Genomic DNA, 17,449 nt, shown 5'->3' with positions numbered 1-17,449 from the left:
GCCCCCCGGGACCCTCCCGAAGTGCCCCCGTCCAGGGCTCTGGCCCCGGCCACCCTCTGAAGAAGCCGCAGCCACCGGGGGATTGGGGGATTTCACACTTCATGGGCCGACCGAGGGGGCGCCGGGCGCCGGGCGAGGGGGCTACCTAGAGCTTGGTTAGGGGCGGCCGAGCGCCGGGTGAGGCACTGCGGAGGGACCAGCGAAGGGTGGCGGAGAGACCTGATAGGGGCGACCGAGAGCCCGGCGAGGAGCGGTCAACAGCCCGGGGAACGCGCCCTCGGGGCGGACAGCGCGGCGGTCCTCTCCGAGGCGATGCCCGGGCGGCTGCGGGCAGCCGGCCGCCCGAGGTCCTAGGTGGGCATGGACCTGGCGCCCCAGTCCTAGGGACCCTCGAACTTCGCCGCTCTGCTTGGACTCGCCGGACCAACGCAATGGCCTCGGAAGTAGTGTGCGGGCTCATCTTCAGGCTGCTGCTCCCCATCTGCCTGGCAGTAGGTGAGTGTGGCCCTCTAGCCGAGGTTACTTGAGGGGCGGGGGGGATGAAGGGGACTCCTGGGGAGGGGGCCAGGCTAAGGAGCAAAGGAAGTTCAGGGCTCTAGGGCTCAGGGACTGGGGAAGTCAGCGCCAAGGTCCCGGTGCCGGCGGAGTCAGACGCTTGCTGCTGTGTCGAGTGCCATAGCAGGGCACTCTCTTCCCGCGCTGGGGCGCAAGATCGGGGTCTCGCTTAGTGACGTGTAGGGTCCTGGCGGCCAGGTTCCGCATGTGTTGGAGACTGTGCTGAATTTAGTTACACGTGGAATTTGTTTCGTAGAATATTGCCTTGTGCATAAAGGATGCAAATTTAGCTGGAAGGCGGTTGTAAACCGTCTTCCCAGATACAGTGCAGGATCCTACCAGGGTCCCCTCAGGCCCCTGTCCCCAGACGCACAGCACATGGTGCATGCAGAAGGTATGGACGCCATCTCGCCCCCACTCTATAGCCCAACAACAGTGACGGAAGAAGTGAAGGACTCCGGTCGTTCTGAAAAGAAGAGGAGGAGGAAGGTATAGGGAAACAATGTCCTGAGCTTGCTTACTTTCTTTTATTCCACCAAAGTCCCTCTAACAAAAGCGCTGGATGCTGGGGTCCTATGGAGGACCAAGTCCCAGTTCCGCCCTCCAGACACCCACCCTAACAGATCTTTAAAGGGTCAGAAAGCCGGACTGGGGCTCCCTGGGACCGGGGAGGGTTAAGGGAAGGCCAGAAGTGAGCCTCTTCCACTCCCAGTAAAGGATCTCACTATTTCTACAGGGCCTGCTGGGTATTAAAAGCAACTGGGTGTCAGGTCTAAAGACTGGCAGCCTGCTTGGAGAGTTTCTGCGTTTCTCCTCTAATAGAAGGTGCCTGTTTCGCTGAATCCCACTTCTAGGAATGACTGACAGCATCGAACTTTTCACTTCCCCCACCAGAGCTAGAAAACAGAGCACCTTTTACCAAGTAGCAGTTGCATTTACAAAGAAAACGTGGCCTTCGGAGAAAAGACCAGCTTTTTGCAGATTGCTAGAGGTTGAGGACTCAAGATCACACCTGTGCTGAGGGTTTTATTTGTGCGAGCAATCGACAGGGGGGCTCTAGAGTGTTTCGAGGGGGTCAATCCCAGCTACCTGGGAGGATTTTGTAGTGCCAGAAACTCCACGGAAAAACCAAAGAAAGCTTTCAGGTGGAAACAGTCTGCAGCAGAGATGCAAAATCCTTGAGCAGCTGGAGGGGTCTGCATGCGTGTGCTCGCCTGCCTTTGCCATTTATTTGAGTTTCAAGGCAGGACCATTTTTCAGGGATCTTGGTCCTTAATAACCAATAACCAAGCATGGAGAGGAGGAGCCCAGCATCCACGAAGTTGATGTGGACCTCTCTCCACCAGTTTGCTTAAGTTTGAAAAGGGAAAAGACTTTGGGAGAGTGATTTTGGGGAAAACAGCACCAGGCTACGTCTGGTGCCTTACATACATATAGGCTCTGGGCATCTTCTGTGTATCTGTAGCGCCTGGCACCGTGCCTGGCACGTTTACTGTTTGACTAGTGGAAGCCAGTGCCTGAGTTAAACAAGGGGGTTTCAGTATGAGGGTTGATTTGTGGTTGTCCTTGCAGACTGGGCAGGAGGCCTGGGGAGTGGTCAGAGGGTCAAAAGGCAGGCTCTTCCTCTCTCCACAGCTCACCCCCCCCACTTCTTCCCTCACCCCAGCTTCTTTCCCTCTCAGCCCCTCCTCAGGGTAGCAGCTCCTCCTGGAGTTCTGCAGGTGGTTACCTGCCACCAGCTCAGGCCACTCTTGCTTGAGTGATGTGACAGCAGGGATTATCCGCCCTTTGCCACCCACTTCGCTCTGGGCTTCGTCCCTTGCAGAACCTAGCTCGCCAGCCCGGAGTGTTCCGCGGCTGCTGGGGCCGTGTCCTTTCGATAATCCGGGGGTCTACACCGCAAAGCCCATCAGTGAGACTGCTGAGCTCTGCCCTGCAGAGGGAAAAGGGCGCGCGGCACGCCCACCTCCCGCGCCCCGAGGCTCGAGCCGGCAACTCCAGAGCTGCGCGGAGGCTCCCGGGGTGCAGGGCAGAGCGGGGAGCGCTGCCCGCCGGCCCGGTCCAGCAGGACCCCAGCCCTCCGGCTTGTTCCTCTGCGCCGCGTGGGCCCCGCTCAGTGGCCGGCTCGCGGGACCGGACCTTCCTGGAAGGAGAGCTGCTGCTTCCAGGAACTCAGACGCTAACCCCGACCCCCCCGCCACCCCCCCCCCCCCCCCCCGCCCCAAGGCCTACTCCCCTAGCTCCCGGGAAAGCCGGCTCGGCCCTGTGATCCCGGGCCACCTTCCCTTTCCCGCTCTCGCTTCTGAATTACCGTGGGTCTTCTGGGCTAACCGAAGGGAGGCTAGCCTGTGCGCCTGTGGGGGCAAGAGGGGGGCGGTGGAGGCCCCCAGCTGGGTCTGAGCCTGTTGCCTACCCCACCCTCGTGGAAAGCCCACCTAAGGGAAGGTGAAGGAGGTACCAGGACCTGGGACCTCGCCCCCGCCTGCAAGAGAGCAAGAGACCCTTGGGAGGACCTGAGGGCCTATTCCCTGAGGACCCCCTCACCCCTTGGCTTAAGAAAGACAACCACTTCCAGCGATGAGATGCCTTCTAATCATTGCACTTGCAGGGACAAAAGGGGGCTGGGTAGGTGTCACCTGATTTGGGCATTCAATTCTAAACAAGAAGTGGATCTTTTCAAGGTTATTGGAGGGTTTTCAGGTCTGCTTGCTCCCAAGGTGCTACTAAATCAAATATTCAGGTTTCCCTAATATCCTGGTCACGGAGAGTGCAATGATCTGTTTGCCATTAGAATCGATTTTTACATTTTAGACATCTATTTTTGTATCTGGACAAGGCAGTCTTCAAAGCCAGGCCTTTGCAGAAGCTTGTGTATTTTTTTTTTTTTAATTCTCTAACATTGATGTTGAACTTTTTCTGCACGGATATGCTGTAGCCTTTGGGCCTAATGATAGATGCTAAAATTAAGTGCCATTGTGTTTAAACTGATGCTTGAGGTTTTTCTTTTTTTCGTATAGAAAGAAGTTTACAGAGAAGTGGTAAGTGATATCAGACCTCTTTTATGTAGGTCTTGTGTGGCTCTTGAGTGTTAAGAGCAAAATAAAAACTATAGTTTAATATGAAATAATATAAATGTTGCTTACCTTCAAAATGAACATCCAGTGATAGACTTTCCCACATCGATAGAAACTGAAAATTTTAAAGATCTGCACAATTACTTATCATTACTTGAGTGGCCATTCTGATTTTTTCTTAAAAATAATAAGTGAAAGGGGTGCCTGGCCCAGGTCACGATCTCACCGGTCAGTGAGTTCCAGCCGCACGTCATTGGGCTCTGTGCTGACAGCTCAGAGTGTGGAGCCTGCTTCAAATTCTGTAAATCCCTCTCTCTCTGCCTCTTCCCCACTCAATCTCTCTCTCGCTCTGTCCCTCAAAAATGAATAAACGTTAAAAAATTAAATAATACATGGAAGAAAAAAACAGACAAAACTTTCCATAATAGTATGAAATCGTTAATAATTATAATAATATCTGGTCATTGTTGAGTACTTTAGACATATTTTTATACTTCTTTTAACATGATTGTACTGTCCCACCCATCTTAAAGTATATGATTTGAGTCTATTCCTGGGTCAGATCTGGATTTGTACATTTTAATTCACATGCATCTGACCCATTCATTCCATTTTGCCTAGTGTTGCTTGGAGTTTCCTAATGTCTTGCCTAGAAGAGCCAACTTAACCATTGTCAGGGCAGTGGTCCAGGTGCCGCAAGGCCACAGTGGCCTCATACCTTGTGCTTCCCCTAAGTGAAGTGACTGGAGCTTAGGAAAGAACAGAGCAGAACAGCAGACAAAAAGAATCAACCACCCAACTAGTGCTCTGAGAAAAAAAAATCACACTTGGGTAATTGTGCAAATCCCGGAATAATTTCTGAAATTCCCTTTAGAGATAGTTGGATTAACATTAGAGCAAAAACATGGAGTCAGTCTTGAAATATGTGTGGGTAGGGCTATCTAAATACAATTTTTTTTCTCCACGGCATCATATGTTTCTCCCTGTGTGGTACGTGCCATGTGGGAAGTCACACACACACCCCAAGAATTCTAGATGATGCCTGGTCAGAGGTCTCCGCTTTGTGCTGCTATAGCTCTTGGTGGTAGGAGGTTTCAGCTGCTGAAGGATGCATTCACAGTGTTGAAAGTTACTTTCTTTTCCTGTTACACCTTCTCAGCCTTATCTAGGTAGATAGTATTTATTACTTTCAGAAAGGAGAAAAGTTAATCGTGGAAAGGTTGGAAATACATAGTTTAATTCTAAAATAAAATATTTTGTAAGCACAAGCGGACATGGTCATTTTGTTACAGGAGTCGTGGAAGCTGGAACTATGTGTCCAGCCTGTGGTTTACCAGTGTGTCTGTTGCCTTACAGGCAATAATATATGCTTGTTCATAGAGATAAGCAAGATGCTTCGGACTTCACCTTTGGGGGCAGAGGTGTTGTGACTTGGCAATTTCAGAGATCTCCGTTCACGTCCCAGCTCTGCCCTTTACCATATGATCATAGAGTTGTTTTTTCCTTGTTTCTCTTCCTGCAAAAGGGAGTTATTAATGCCTCCTTCCTTGGGTAGTTGTGAGATTGTGGGCACTGCACACCTTGTGTAATGTCTGGCACTCTGCAGGGGCTCAACATGGGAGGTATTATTATTGCATTTATGTAGATGAGCAGAAGAGCAGTGATGCTTGAGGAACGGCTCAGTAGCAATTAAAACTACCAGCTAGTGACCTGGGTCATAAGGATACTGATAAGAGTAGGTAGGATTCATAAGAAAGCAAGTCTGTACCTTCCTACAGCCAAATTACTCCATTGAAAGTTGGTGTGTGTGTTGTAGGAGAATTTTTAATTATCAGGAGTTTTCACACCAGTTTTACTCATCATACTCATGGACAATTGTGTTCTTCTAGTTAAATATGTTCTCCTTTGAATTGTGCTGACAGTGCTTACTTTTGCCTTTCTGATGCTACACCATTATTTTCATCATCTTCATTGAATATGATTTCATTTATTTATTTTTATATGGACATCTTCCTTTTAGACCCTCTGCTACTTTAATCGTATATGAAGTTGCACAGTAACAGTATATACTGTTATAACTTTTCTATTCGGGAGAACTTAGAAGAGTGTAGGCACACCTGGATATTTAAGAGCAGTTGATTAAGAACTATATGATGATACAATGTATATAACGTAAAATATTAAATTTTGTAACATTTTTAGATTTAGACAATTGTTTTTGAGGATACAGAATCAGGTATACAAAATAAAACAAGTGTTCCATTGAATGGAGGCTAAACGCAAAGCTGTATCGGGAAACACTTCCAAGTATTTGGCTGTAAGAGATAAGCGTATATGAGGCTTATCGCATTCACCAGACCCTCCACTTGGGCCTTTCAGACCCATCAGGACATGGCAGGATCAAGGATGATACCTACTAAGTATCTGTGGAGAGAGCACATCAGACCTTTTTAACAATTTCATAATTGTGAACTATCCCATAATTATCTAACAGGCATGGAGCATTTAGCTAAATCACTTTTAAAACTTGAGTATAATATAAACCTTTGCATATTTTTCTATATATTGGTAGATTTTTAAAAACTATAATAGTAATTTAAAATGTGGTTCAAGTTTCCTGCAGAATATGCATTTTTTTTTTGTTTGTGTGACGTTTTCTGATTGCTATTTTTGAATTCTCCATTCAAAATGTACTGGTAGGCACAGTTCTGCATTCAGCTAGGATATTGTGGATGGACATATTTAAACTTTTTGCTATGTGAGTTTCAAATACTTGATATATTTTATTAAAAAAAATAGTGGATCTGCTCTATCTGTGTGGTTAGTTCTGGCTTCCTGTGGCAATTCCACTAGCCCTCTGGGGGTGAAGGTGTTGCTGAGACTTTATCTAGTATCTCTTTTTATTTTTATTTTATGTTTATTTGCCAGTTTTATTGAGAAATAACTGACCCACATCCCTGTGTAAATATAAGGCGCGTAGCATGAAGGTGTGATTTACATACATGGTAAAATGATCCCCACAGTAGGTTCAACTAACATCCACCTTCTGAATAGATACCATACAAAGAGAAGAAAGGAGAAAAGAAGAAAGGAGAAAGATTCTTGTGATGAGAACTCTTAGGATTTCTTCTCTTAACGACTTTGCTGTGTCTCACACAGCAGGGATAGCTGTAGGCATCATGTTGTCCATTACATCCTTAGTACTTGTACATCTTATTATTGAAAGGTTGTATCTTTTGGCCAACTTCCTCCAGTTCCCCTACCTCTCTCACTCTCCACATTTTTTAAAAAAGATTTCACACATAAATGAAACGATACAGTGTTTGTTTTGTGTTTCTCTGTCTGACTTACTTCACTTAGCATAATGCCCTCGAGGTCCATCCATAATGTTGCAAGTAGTATGATTTCCTCATTTTTGATGGCTGAATAGTATTCCATTGTGTGTGTGTGTGTGTGTGTGTGTGTTTGTGTGTGTGTGTGTGTGTTTCCATATCCATTCACGGACACTGAGGTGGTTTCCGTGTCTTGGCTGTTGTAAATAAAGCTGCTGTAAACATGGGAACGCAGATACCTTTCTGAGTTAGTGTTTTCATTATCATTGGATATATTCCCAGAAATGGAATTTCTGGATGATATAGTAGTTCTACTTTTCATTTTTTTGAGGACCCTTCATGCTGTTTTCCAGAGTGGCCGCACCATTTTACAATCCCACCAGCAGTCACAAGGTTCTCTTGTCTTCACATCCACACCACTATTTGTTAGCTCTTATCTTCTTGTTGATGGGATGATATTTCACTGTAGTTTTAATTTGTACTTCCCTAATTATTAGTGATGTTGAGCATCTTTTCATGTGCCTGTTGGCCACTTGTATATCCTTTTTAGAAAGATATCTATCCGGGTATTTGCCCATTTTTTAATTTTTTTTTTTTTTGGCTTTTGCTATTGAATTACAGGGGTTCTTTATCAGATATGTGGTTTGCAAATCTTTTTCCCATTGCATAGGCTGTCATTTCACTTTTTTGTTTTGTTTTGTTTTCTGTGCAGAAGCTTTTTAGTTTGATGTAGTCCCACATGTTTATTTTTTATTTTATTCTTCATGCTTTTGGTGTCATATCCAAAAATTCATTACCAAGTCTCATGTGAAGGAGCTCTGTTCGGATGTTTTCTCCTAGAAGTTTTGTGGCCTCAGGTCTTGCTTTTTAGTCTTTAGTCATTTTGAGTTAATTTCCTTGAGTGGTATAAAATATGGGTTCAGTTTCATTCTTTAATATGTGGCTGTCCAGTTTTTCTATAGAACCATTTGTTGAAGGGACTGTATTTTCTCCATTGAGTATTCTTGGCTCCCTTATCAAATATTAGTTGACTCTATGTGTTTGGGATTATATTGGGGCTCTTGATTCTGTTCCATTCATCTATTTGTCTGTTTTTATGTCAATACAATGCTGTTTTGATGACTAGAGCTTTATAGTATAATTTGAAATCAGGAAGTGTGATGCCTCCTGCTTTGTTCTTCTTTCTCAGTATTTCTTTGGCTAGTCAGGGTCTTTTGTGGTTCTATATAAACTTTAGGAGTGTTTTATCTACTTCTGTTAAAAATGCCATTCGAATCTTGATAAGGATTGCATTGAATCTATAGATGGCTTTGGTGGTATTGCCATTTTAACAGTATTAAGCCTTCCAGTCCAGGGATATGGGATACCATTCCATTTATTTATATCTTCTTTGATTTCTTTCATCAATATCTTACAGTTTTCAGCATAGAAATCTTTCACCTCCTTAGTATTTTATTGTTAAATTTCTTCCTAAGTATTTTATTGTTTTTGATGCCATTGGAAATGGAATCTGTTTCTTTATTTCTTTTTTGAAAACTTCATCATTAGTGCATTAACTACTCTCTTAAGGAGTTATTTATCCTGTTACCCAAACTCAGGTGGATTCTCCTTTAAGTATTTTTTCCCAACTCTGAACTCTCCAGTTCACTCCCCCGCTCCTCCCTGCCTTTTGACTTGGTTTGGTCAACACCAGGCTTCTTATCTTCCCCCTACAGCCATCTCTGGTGAGCTCAGTGCAAGCTTCCCCTCCTCTCCTTGACCTGCACATTTACAAAGGCTGTTCTTGCCATTGACCCTCAGGTGCAGGTGCTTTACAAATCAAGTATCTCATTCACAGATGCTCTTCTAGGTTTGTCTTTGCTCTTTCACCTCAGTCAACAGAAGGGTTGCCTTGGGTTCACATCCCGTGTGTTCTGCAGTGCTGGAGAACCTCCAGTCGCCATCTTGGCCTCTTGGCCTCATTCAGTCCTTGTCATGTGCTGAGCCAGGTGTGACTTCCCCCTTTTCAAAGCCCTCCAGAATTGATTCTGTAGTATTTGGGGCTTTTGTCAGCATCACTGACATTCCAACCTCACCCAAGTCAAATCAGGCAAACCAGCATTGCCATTCCACCTTCCATACCGTATGGGCTTGGTCATCAGCCCAGGACATTTGTATTCCTCTCCTGGGAGCAAGTAGATTCTTTTCTCCAGTTGATAGATGACCCTTTCAGCAAGTTTAAAGCAAATACAATTCAATTCTTCCCAAGTCCTTTTTTACTTATAGGTTTCCCAGGGTAGTGAGGCTTACATAAGATAAACTTTATGTCTCTCACATGACAGTCAAGATGTAGGTGATCCAGAGCTGGTATATTAACTATTCTCTGTGACGTTTCCAGGGGAAGCCACCATTGCTCTGCTACGTTGCAGGTGTTGCATTCATCCCTGTGGTTCAAGATAGCCTGTTCTCATGTTAACGTCAAGCTGAGGGATGGAAGTAAACAGAGAAGGGACACTTTCTCACCCTCTAAGGACACAACCTGGAAGTTGCATGAATCACTTATGTTCTCGTCCTATTAGCTTGAGTTTAATAATATCATTTACCTACCTAACTGCAGGGAAATCTGGGAAATCCATCTTTATTTTGGCTGGTAATGAGTTCAACTAAAAATGGGGGAGGATGGTTCTGTTACAGTGATAGAGAAAGAGAGAATGAATATCAGCATACAAATATAAGTCTATGCCTCCTGTAGGTGAAGGTAATTTAATGTGCTTTGCAGACGCTGATTTTCTTACCAACCATCTCCACTTTGCTTCCAGGCCTATAACTAGACTCAGGTACCAGCAGGCTCCTAAAGGTAAGGTACAAAGTGTGATCCATGAGAATCCAAAAGAACTGAGTTTTCTAATTTATAGAGATGGAAATTTGAGGAAGATGTGTAGGAATGGGTGTTAAGGGTATGGGATAATATAAAGAAGAAACATAAGGTTGGACCTCGCCAAATTTATTGATGTGGAACCACTAAGAAGAAATTCTGGATTCACTGTTGTTACTCTAGAAAGGGCTATGATTGGTTGGTTGGTTGGTTGGTTGGCTGGAGCATGGACAAAAAGGTGACCTACACTAAAAGAAGTTGTAATGCCAGATCTGTTTTAGTAAACTATAGAGGAAGAGATCCAAAGGCTTAGGGAGATTGGAGCGATAGAGTGAATTTACCATGGAAGACCAGTGCACCCACCTGGTCCAGAGGACACGTTTCTCCACAACCGAGAAATAAAGTTGTGAGGAGACCCTCAAAATTCTTGAAGAATTCTGTGGTTTCTCTTCTCTATAGTGCAATAGTGGAAACTGCTGCCACTAACTGGGGATCCTTAGATACCGTGGGGATATTTGGGTTCCAGGCACCAAGTGGCCCACTTAATTGCCAAAGCCAAGATGGGTGTGGTTATCGTAATGGACAGTGGAGTCAAAGCAGTAATCAGAGTAGTCTGACTTGAGGAGACCTTGGCCTTTGGCTCACCAAATTCTGACTTGGTCTGTATACATGGGAAGAGTTCTAGGTGAAGTGAACTGAAGTCTGACTTGAATCACCAACCCAGAGTCTTGGCCCCTCAATCAGTTGCCAGGCTTGAGCTAGTTCACAGACTCAGAACCTGAGTGAAGGGCTTGTGAGGAACTGAATTATCTTTGCTTAGAAATGGCTCAAAGGGCTCTCTGTCAACTAGAACAAAGACTCTACTTGCTACCAGGACAAGAATACAGACTTTCTGGGCTGATGGCCAAGCTCCGTATTGGAGGTGGAATGACAACACTGGTTTGCCTGATTTGACTGAGGTGAGGCTGGAATGTGCTGTGCTGAGAAAAGCCCTAAGTACTCTGCTCTCAGGGTAGCAGGCTAGGTCCCCTTGATGAAGGACCCTCTACACTACCAACTACACTTGCATTTCGCTTTTCCCATTGTATTTCTTTGGGTAGCAAGTGTCTTTATTTAAAGTGTAAATATTTGTGGAAAGATAAGATGACTATTTTATCATCCACATGTTAGTATAAGTTCAAATAGCTTATTTTCCCTTTTTCACTTTGTGATGGAATGGACACTTTAACTGAATGGGGAGGCGTAGTTGTTAAATAGTGGGTGTAGGTATGGTCTAGATTCCAGAGATCTTTTTTTCAAGGAGCCATAATACCATGGGTCACTTAGGGCTTACCAAAGTATGCCAATAACAAACGGAGCACATTTTTCCTAGGTCTAGCCCTATACACAAGAGACAGAACACAAAAAATCCTTCCTCTCCTCTCTTTATTTGTATTACATGGTTTCAGACATCCAAGGAGAACCTGTTGTGATTAAGTACAGCCCTAAAGTCTCGTTGTTTAGGTACAGATCTTGGCCTGTTGTACAGGCTGTGTGACCTTAATCAAGTTGTTTAACCTCTCTGTTCTTCAATTATTTCATCCATAAAATGAGTTGATAATAATAGTACTTAGCTCAGAGGATTGTTGCAAGGCTTAGACGATAGTGCTCATAAAGTGCTTGATGCAGTGCCTGCCACATAGTAAATATTCAATAAATCTTAGATCTGATGATTAGTTCCAGACTCAGAAATTAGGCATTGCTATTAGCCAAAGGCTGATTTGAGGACCTGCTCATCAGGAACAACATACTTTCAAATGGGCAGATGCTTTGGGGTTCTAATCAACTTCCAGGGGAGCTTTGGAATGAGACCTGTTGTAAATTGAAAACTGCCTTTCTTGGGGCACCTGGGTGGCTCAGTCGGTTAAGCATCCGACTTTGGCTCAGGTCATGATCTGCTCTTTGTGGGTTCAGGTCCTGCGTCGGGCTCTGTGCTGACAGCTTGGAGCCTGGAGCCTGCTTCGGATTCTGCGTCTCCCTCTCTCTCTCTGCCCCTCCCATGCTCACACTCTGCCTCTCAAAAATAAATAAACAAAAGAAAAAAGAAAACTGTCTGTCTGGACCCCCTCCTGCCCCCGTCATCTATGCTGGAAGCCTCTGCACCACTGTTTATTGCTACCGCTGGAACAATGTGACATTCGTGTCTTTCCTCTAATTCCCCTTCGCAGGCAGAGTGAGTTGTTCCCTCTGTGTTCACCTGGCACTTGGTTCATATCATCACAGAGTTTTATACTTTGTTATATGATTGCTGTCTTCCCTCCCATGTGTCTGCAAGTTCAGGGACCTCACGTAATCCTTCTAGATATCCTCAGCACTCACTTACTGCCTAACAAGTAGTAGATATTTAAAAATATGTATCTTATTTGAATTATAGGTTTCTTTGTCCCGTCATTATACTTCAGCTGCCTAGCAAAGGCTATAACATCCCGTGAATACTGAAGCAATATTTGCCAATTGAATAAATAAGGAATTCATAGGCTAACCATTTTTCTCTTGAAGGTCTCAGAAGTTAGAAAATCCAGTTAGGTCTAGCATCTTATAGCTATTGGTTTCTACGTATTTGACAAGAACATTCCTAACAGTCTAATTTATACGCGCCACAGCTTTTAAACTGTGAATTTTATCAACATGTGGATGAATAAATGGTACTTGCTCTGCAGTGAAGAGGGAAGGAAAAACACGTTGACGGTGGTAAAGCTTGACCGGAATGTCATCCTTGAAGTGCATATTATTTTTGAAAATGTTTTCAGCTCTCTTGGAACCACACAAATCGATCTGTTTTCTGTTGTGGCCAAATCCACTAGGTCAGCAGTTCTGGCCACAGGTGCAGGAAGGAGGAAGAGTGTAGAACCTTAACAAGCTGGTAATTTTGAAGCAGAGCTCCGTGGACATGAATTATAGATCTGTGCAGCTTTGAGTGGTTCCTGCTCCTGCCATATTCTTTGTTCCTTCTGTGTTCCCCAGACTGTACCTGCCTGCAGCATTCGCTCTGGCATCCCCTCAGGAACACGTGCCCCTGCTGGAGAATCTAGGCTGCGAGTATTCTGGAAAGGGCCCTGGTCTGAAAGCCTAACGACCAAGTCTCAACCCTATTAATAAAGAGGTTTGTGACTTTGCCAAGTCGCAGAAACTCTCTATTCCTCAATTACATCATCTAGCATATGAGGTGTTCAAGAATGAGAAATATTTTCATAGATTCTCAGAGTAATATTTGTGCACATAATTCTTCTCGTTATTAGAAGATATGACTGTAAAGCATTGGTTTTTAACCGGCACAGCAGAATTTTTACATCTAACTTGTTCTCGGCTCTTAATAACCATCGTACATAAATCGTTTCACACTTTGACCTCAAAGAACTATTAGGAAAGGAAAGGGAAATAATTTTGTATCACTTTAGGTACTTGAGGGTTTTTCACAACGGTTGGTATGAAGGAGAGTTTAGGTTTTGTAATCCTAACATTTCAGTGACTCTCCCTCACTTGCCCTCGACACAGAATCATGCACACATCATCATTGGTGATGGTAATAACAAGAACCACAAAATGTGCGGTCAGATCTGGTTTAGAATTGGCCGTGTGTAGCTTTGCGTAACAAAGGAATTTTACCACCCATCACTTATGGTCAGACATGTGCCTATAAGGAAAACCAAAATACACAGTTATTAATGGAAGCTAAACGAAAGTGTAGAGACATAGAATTATGGAAACAATTTGAATCAGGAAAAGATTTTGAGCAAAATAGCAAATTTATCACAAAACGTAGCATTTCAGTGACATTGTAGACCTTATGAGATTTTAGCTGGATGGTTCTATTATCCAACAAAGGACACAGGAGAGGCACAAAACTACAGGTGTGTGTAGGTAAGAGTCCAAGCCTGGTGTGGGGAACTGGGGGCTCCCCCATTCTGGCGTTGCTCTCTCTTGGCTTCAGGGATAGCTGTGGGGGTGTGAGCTTCCTGTGGTTCAAAGCCTCTACCCACTCCTCCTCTTTTCAGTCTTTTTTAAATTTAAGGTTTTAAAAGTCTTTTAATTTTGCCCAGCCAGGCAAATCCTGACTCTTGTTGGCCTTGGGGCCTGAAGTCACTGCAGCTGATAAGCACTGAGGCATTTCCAGCTACAGCCAGGCTTGATATTCCCCTGCCAGACCGAATTGCTGTCGCACACAGCCTCTGGTGGTCATCTTCAGGCAGGAGAGAGGGTGAAAGGTCAGATTACAAGGCAATGGGAAGAGGGATAGTCATAAAATGGGGTTTGTTTCCAGGGAGCCAGTATTTCCCGGAAACCTCCAGCTCCCTAGACTTTATCGTTAACAACCACACACCTCTTTAACAATAACTTCCAAAGCATCATCATTCTTGCTGCTGCATTGCCTTATAGGCATGCTGTATTCTGACCCACGGTGGCATGGTCTAACAACCCCTACCTCATTTCACACTTTGGGCTACGTTCAAACATGAAAACCACTCTTGGCATGCACAATCTCCTACCGTAGAGGTTAATTAAAAGGGATGTGATATAGGCCCCAAAGGCGTTTGTTGAATTGGATATCAAAATATTTTGAGCAATCATCTTTAGATTCAGTGTTACCATCCAAAGGTATTATCTTATCCTTATGACATTGATCTGTTATCTGTTCCAATAGTCAGATTTGCATATCAGATCTGGTCCCTACATTTACATTTTAAATGTAGTGCTGGTCTACCACAGCGAGAGCAGTGTGCTAATCATATTCAGTTAAAGCATCTCTGCAGTACGAGCCCCGCTACAATCATATTTCATAAATTTGAATATGTATATAATGCAATTCTCTGAAAAAGAACATACTTAAAATTGTCATTTTAATAGTCCTTGGTGACTTTGTTTCCTTCATTATTTTTTATTATCTTCTGATTTCCACTAATTTTTTTTTGGCCCTTCTCCTGTTATACATTTCCCAGAATGCACTCAAATAATACAGTAATCCAAGACTGTTTCATAATGTGCCCAGTCTCCCTATCTTAAAATAGCACTGGCTTTTGTTTATTCCAATGTCAAAGAAAACTCATGGTGGGTTTTTTTTTTGCTGATTCACCTCTATCACTTTTGACTTTATTGCTTTCTAGGTTTCTTTTTTGGCAAATGCCCAAGAGGAGTTTGACAGTTTCTTAAAATCTTATTTTTCAGTTCTCAGAATATTACCTTTTCGACTTTCCCACCGGTGTATTCCTGGCTCAATTAATAGCACTTCATTTCAATTCCCAATGAGAACGTAAGGAAAGATTTTTTTTTTTAAGTCACCCATATTCTTTTTTCTCCTTAAAAATTAAACAACATGGAGGGACACATATAAGAGAGGCTTAAGGGTGATCCGTGGTGTGGATAGCTCAGTGCTGACCCCAGGCTGCAGTCCTCTCTTGTTCCGTGTGTGTCGCCTACTATGTGCAGTAGCAGGGGGCTGGGCTCCTAGGGCTCCTGTTTCTGTGCGGGCAGTAAGCTGTTAGGTGTTCATTAAAGGCCTTTGTCATGGATATACTCACTGTTGTGTGTGTGTTTCAAGCAAAACTAATTAAATTGCAGTTTTTTCATGACTATGCCCATCATTGAGCACCACAGCTCGTCTTCTTGATATCGTTCCTCCACGAGTCCAGAACAAACATGTTTTCTTTTGTTTTCACCATTTTCTCTCTAGAGTGTCCTACATATCCGTGGCTACGTAAATACAAAGTGTGGTCGTCTCTCAGCAAGTAGAGTTCTAAAGTTTAGAGACTCTCAGAGGTACAGGGTTTCCACTTAGAGCTACTCCGAGGCAAAAATGGAACATGCCCGAACAAGCTCCACGCCTTCCCTCTGAGCTTTTCTGCCTCCAGTGGTACTACTTCCTCACCTTCTCTTCTCTCCCTTCCTGCATGGGCTTCCAGGACTTTTCCAGCAAGGTGACAGGTGAGGGAAGAACACGGGCTTTGGGGTTAATCAGACAAGGTTTCAAACTTTTGCCTAACTGCTCATTAGTGGTAAGATGGAGACGAGTTGAAGTTGTGTAGCTTCTCTGAGCCTCAGTTTCCCAGCCTGAAGAATAGCAGAAATCCCACGTATTTCAAAAATAATAGTAAGAAATAAAGGAAAGGATGTAAGTCAGGTGCCTAGTACGGTGCAGACACATGAAGGGCTAACCGAATTTTCTGGTTAACTTTTCTCTTCCTTTTTCTTCCTCGTGCCTGGGGTCTCTGTCTTCTGAACACTGTACCCTGAATGTGGCCTTGGCTCCTCGGCTTCAGAGCCTTGTGGATTGGTAAGGCTTCAAGGGAATGTGGTTGCCTCCCAGGGGTACCTGGTGTCAACTAGACAAAAAGCTGTGGCCAAAAAGAGGGCAGTTCTGACGATAGGAATTCAGTGACTAATGAGGCTAAAAGAAGGCCATTTCTGTTTCCAACCGTGGTGATAAAGTGCGTTTTCTGTGGAGCTCATGGTGACTTAAATTCAGTTATAATTCTTTACAGTAGTCACTTAGTCAAATATGCAAAGGGTAGGAACTAAGGTGGATCCACCTTAAATGATGGTAGATATGGGTGAAGGTTACCCAACGGTGATGCGTCTCAGGTTTGCTGTGTTAAGGAAGTGGTGATACAATATGCAATAAATAAAACTTAGTTCCAACTCATAAAATATCAGGGCCGTATAATACTTGAGTTGCGTTTCTTGATTTTTTAATTGTTATCTCAGACACTGAACTTAATAGCCATGAAACGTGTTATGTTTTGAGTTTTGGATATCTTATTTTCCCTAATTGTAATTCTTGTGATACTGAAATTTAGTGAACATATTCCCACTTCGGGTTTAAATGCTAACAGGTAATTTCATAAAAATCTGACTGGAGTTGAGTAATTTCCTTTGCCTTTACAGCCTGGTTCCGATTGAGTCTGTTGGGTGTCGAATTAATCTTCCAAGAGTTTCTTTTTTTCTTTTTTCTTTTTTTTAAGTTTGTTTACCTTGAGAGAAACAAGGAGCAAGTGAGGGAGGGGCAGAGGGAGAGGATGAGAGAGAATCAATTCCAGCAGGCTCTGTGCTGTCAGCCCGATACGGGGTTCCATCTCATGAACCGTGAGATCATGACCTGAGCAGAAATCAAGAGTCGGACACTTAACCAACTGAGCCACCCAGGCACCCCACAAGAGTATTTTTGAAAGGATTCCTTTAAGGATGGCTTATTTAAGTTGGATAGATTTAATAATTATAGTTTCCTGATTTAAACATTTGTTAGCAATTATTGAAAAATGAATGATTTTATCATAGTTGTTAGGTGAGCCGAATATTGAGAATTCTGTAAGGGTATCAAAGACTATCATGTTTTGCACAATTTAAAAAAAAAGAGAAAGAAAAACTTCAAAGATATAATATAAATGTGATTCTCTGTGCTTAGCTATAATATAGAAATTAAAAGTTTTTGTAATAAGTAAAAGACATTAAGCAGAGTAAATGAATATTTGTCGGTGTTAAATTAATTATTTAATCTTATATAATCTTATGTTCTGACGATATTTTAAATACCATCAGGGTGTCAAGAATTTTAATAACATCAGAACTCCCGCTAAAAAGACATTTTCATTATGTGTCACATG

The 17,449-nt window shown here is 43.5% G+C and overlaps 1 protein-coding gene across 2 annotated transcripts in view; it reads left to right on the top strand.

The window, feature by feature from the left end:
* Positions 1–431: 431 nt before the first annotated feature.
* PIEZO2 (piezo type mechanosensitive ion channel component 2) overlaps positions 432–17,449 on the top strand; it is a 470,115-nt gene continuing 453,097 nt past the window's right edge. For both annotated transcript variants that reach the window (XM_047090354.1, XM_047090353.1), the window contains exon 1: positions 432–495. In XM_047090354.1, coding sequence (XP_046946310.1) covers positions 432–495 — 64 coding nt within the window. The remainder of the gene's footprint in view (positions 496–17,449) is intronic.

The sequence above is a fragment of the Lynx rufus genome, unplaced genomic scaffold (assembly GCF_022079265.1).
Source record: "Lynx rufus isolate CCGP_SWC_20201006 ecotype Redwood Valley unplaced genomic scaffold, mLynRuf1.p SCAF_29, whole genome shotgun sequence".
Taxonomy (NCBI): domain Eukaryota; kingdom Metazoa; phylum Chordata; class Mammalia; order Carnivora; family Felidae; genus Lynx; species Lynx rufus.
This window is presented reverse-complemented; position numbering and strand designations above follow the sequence as displayed.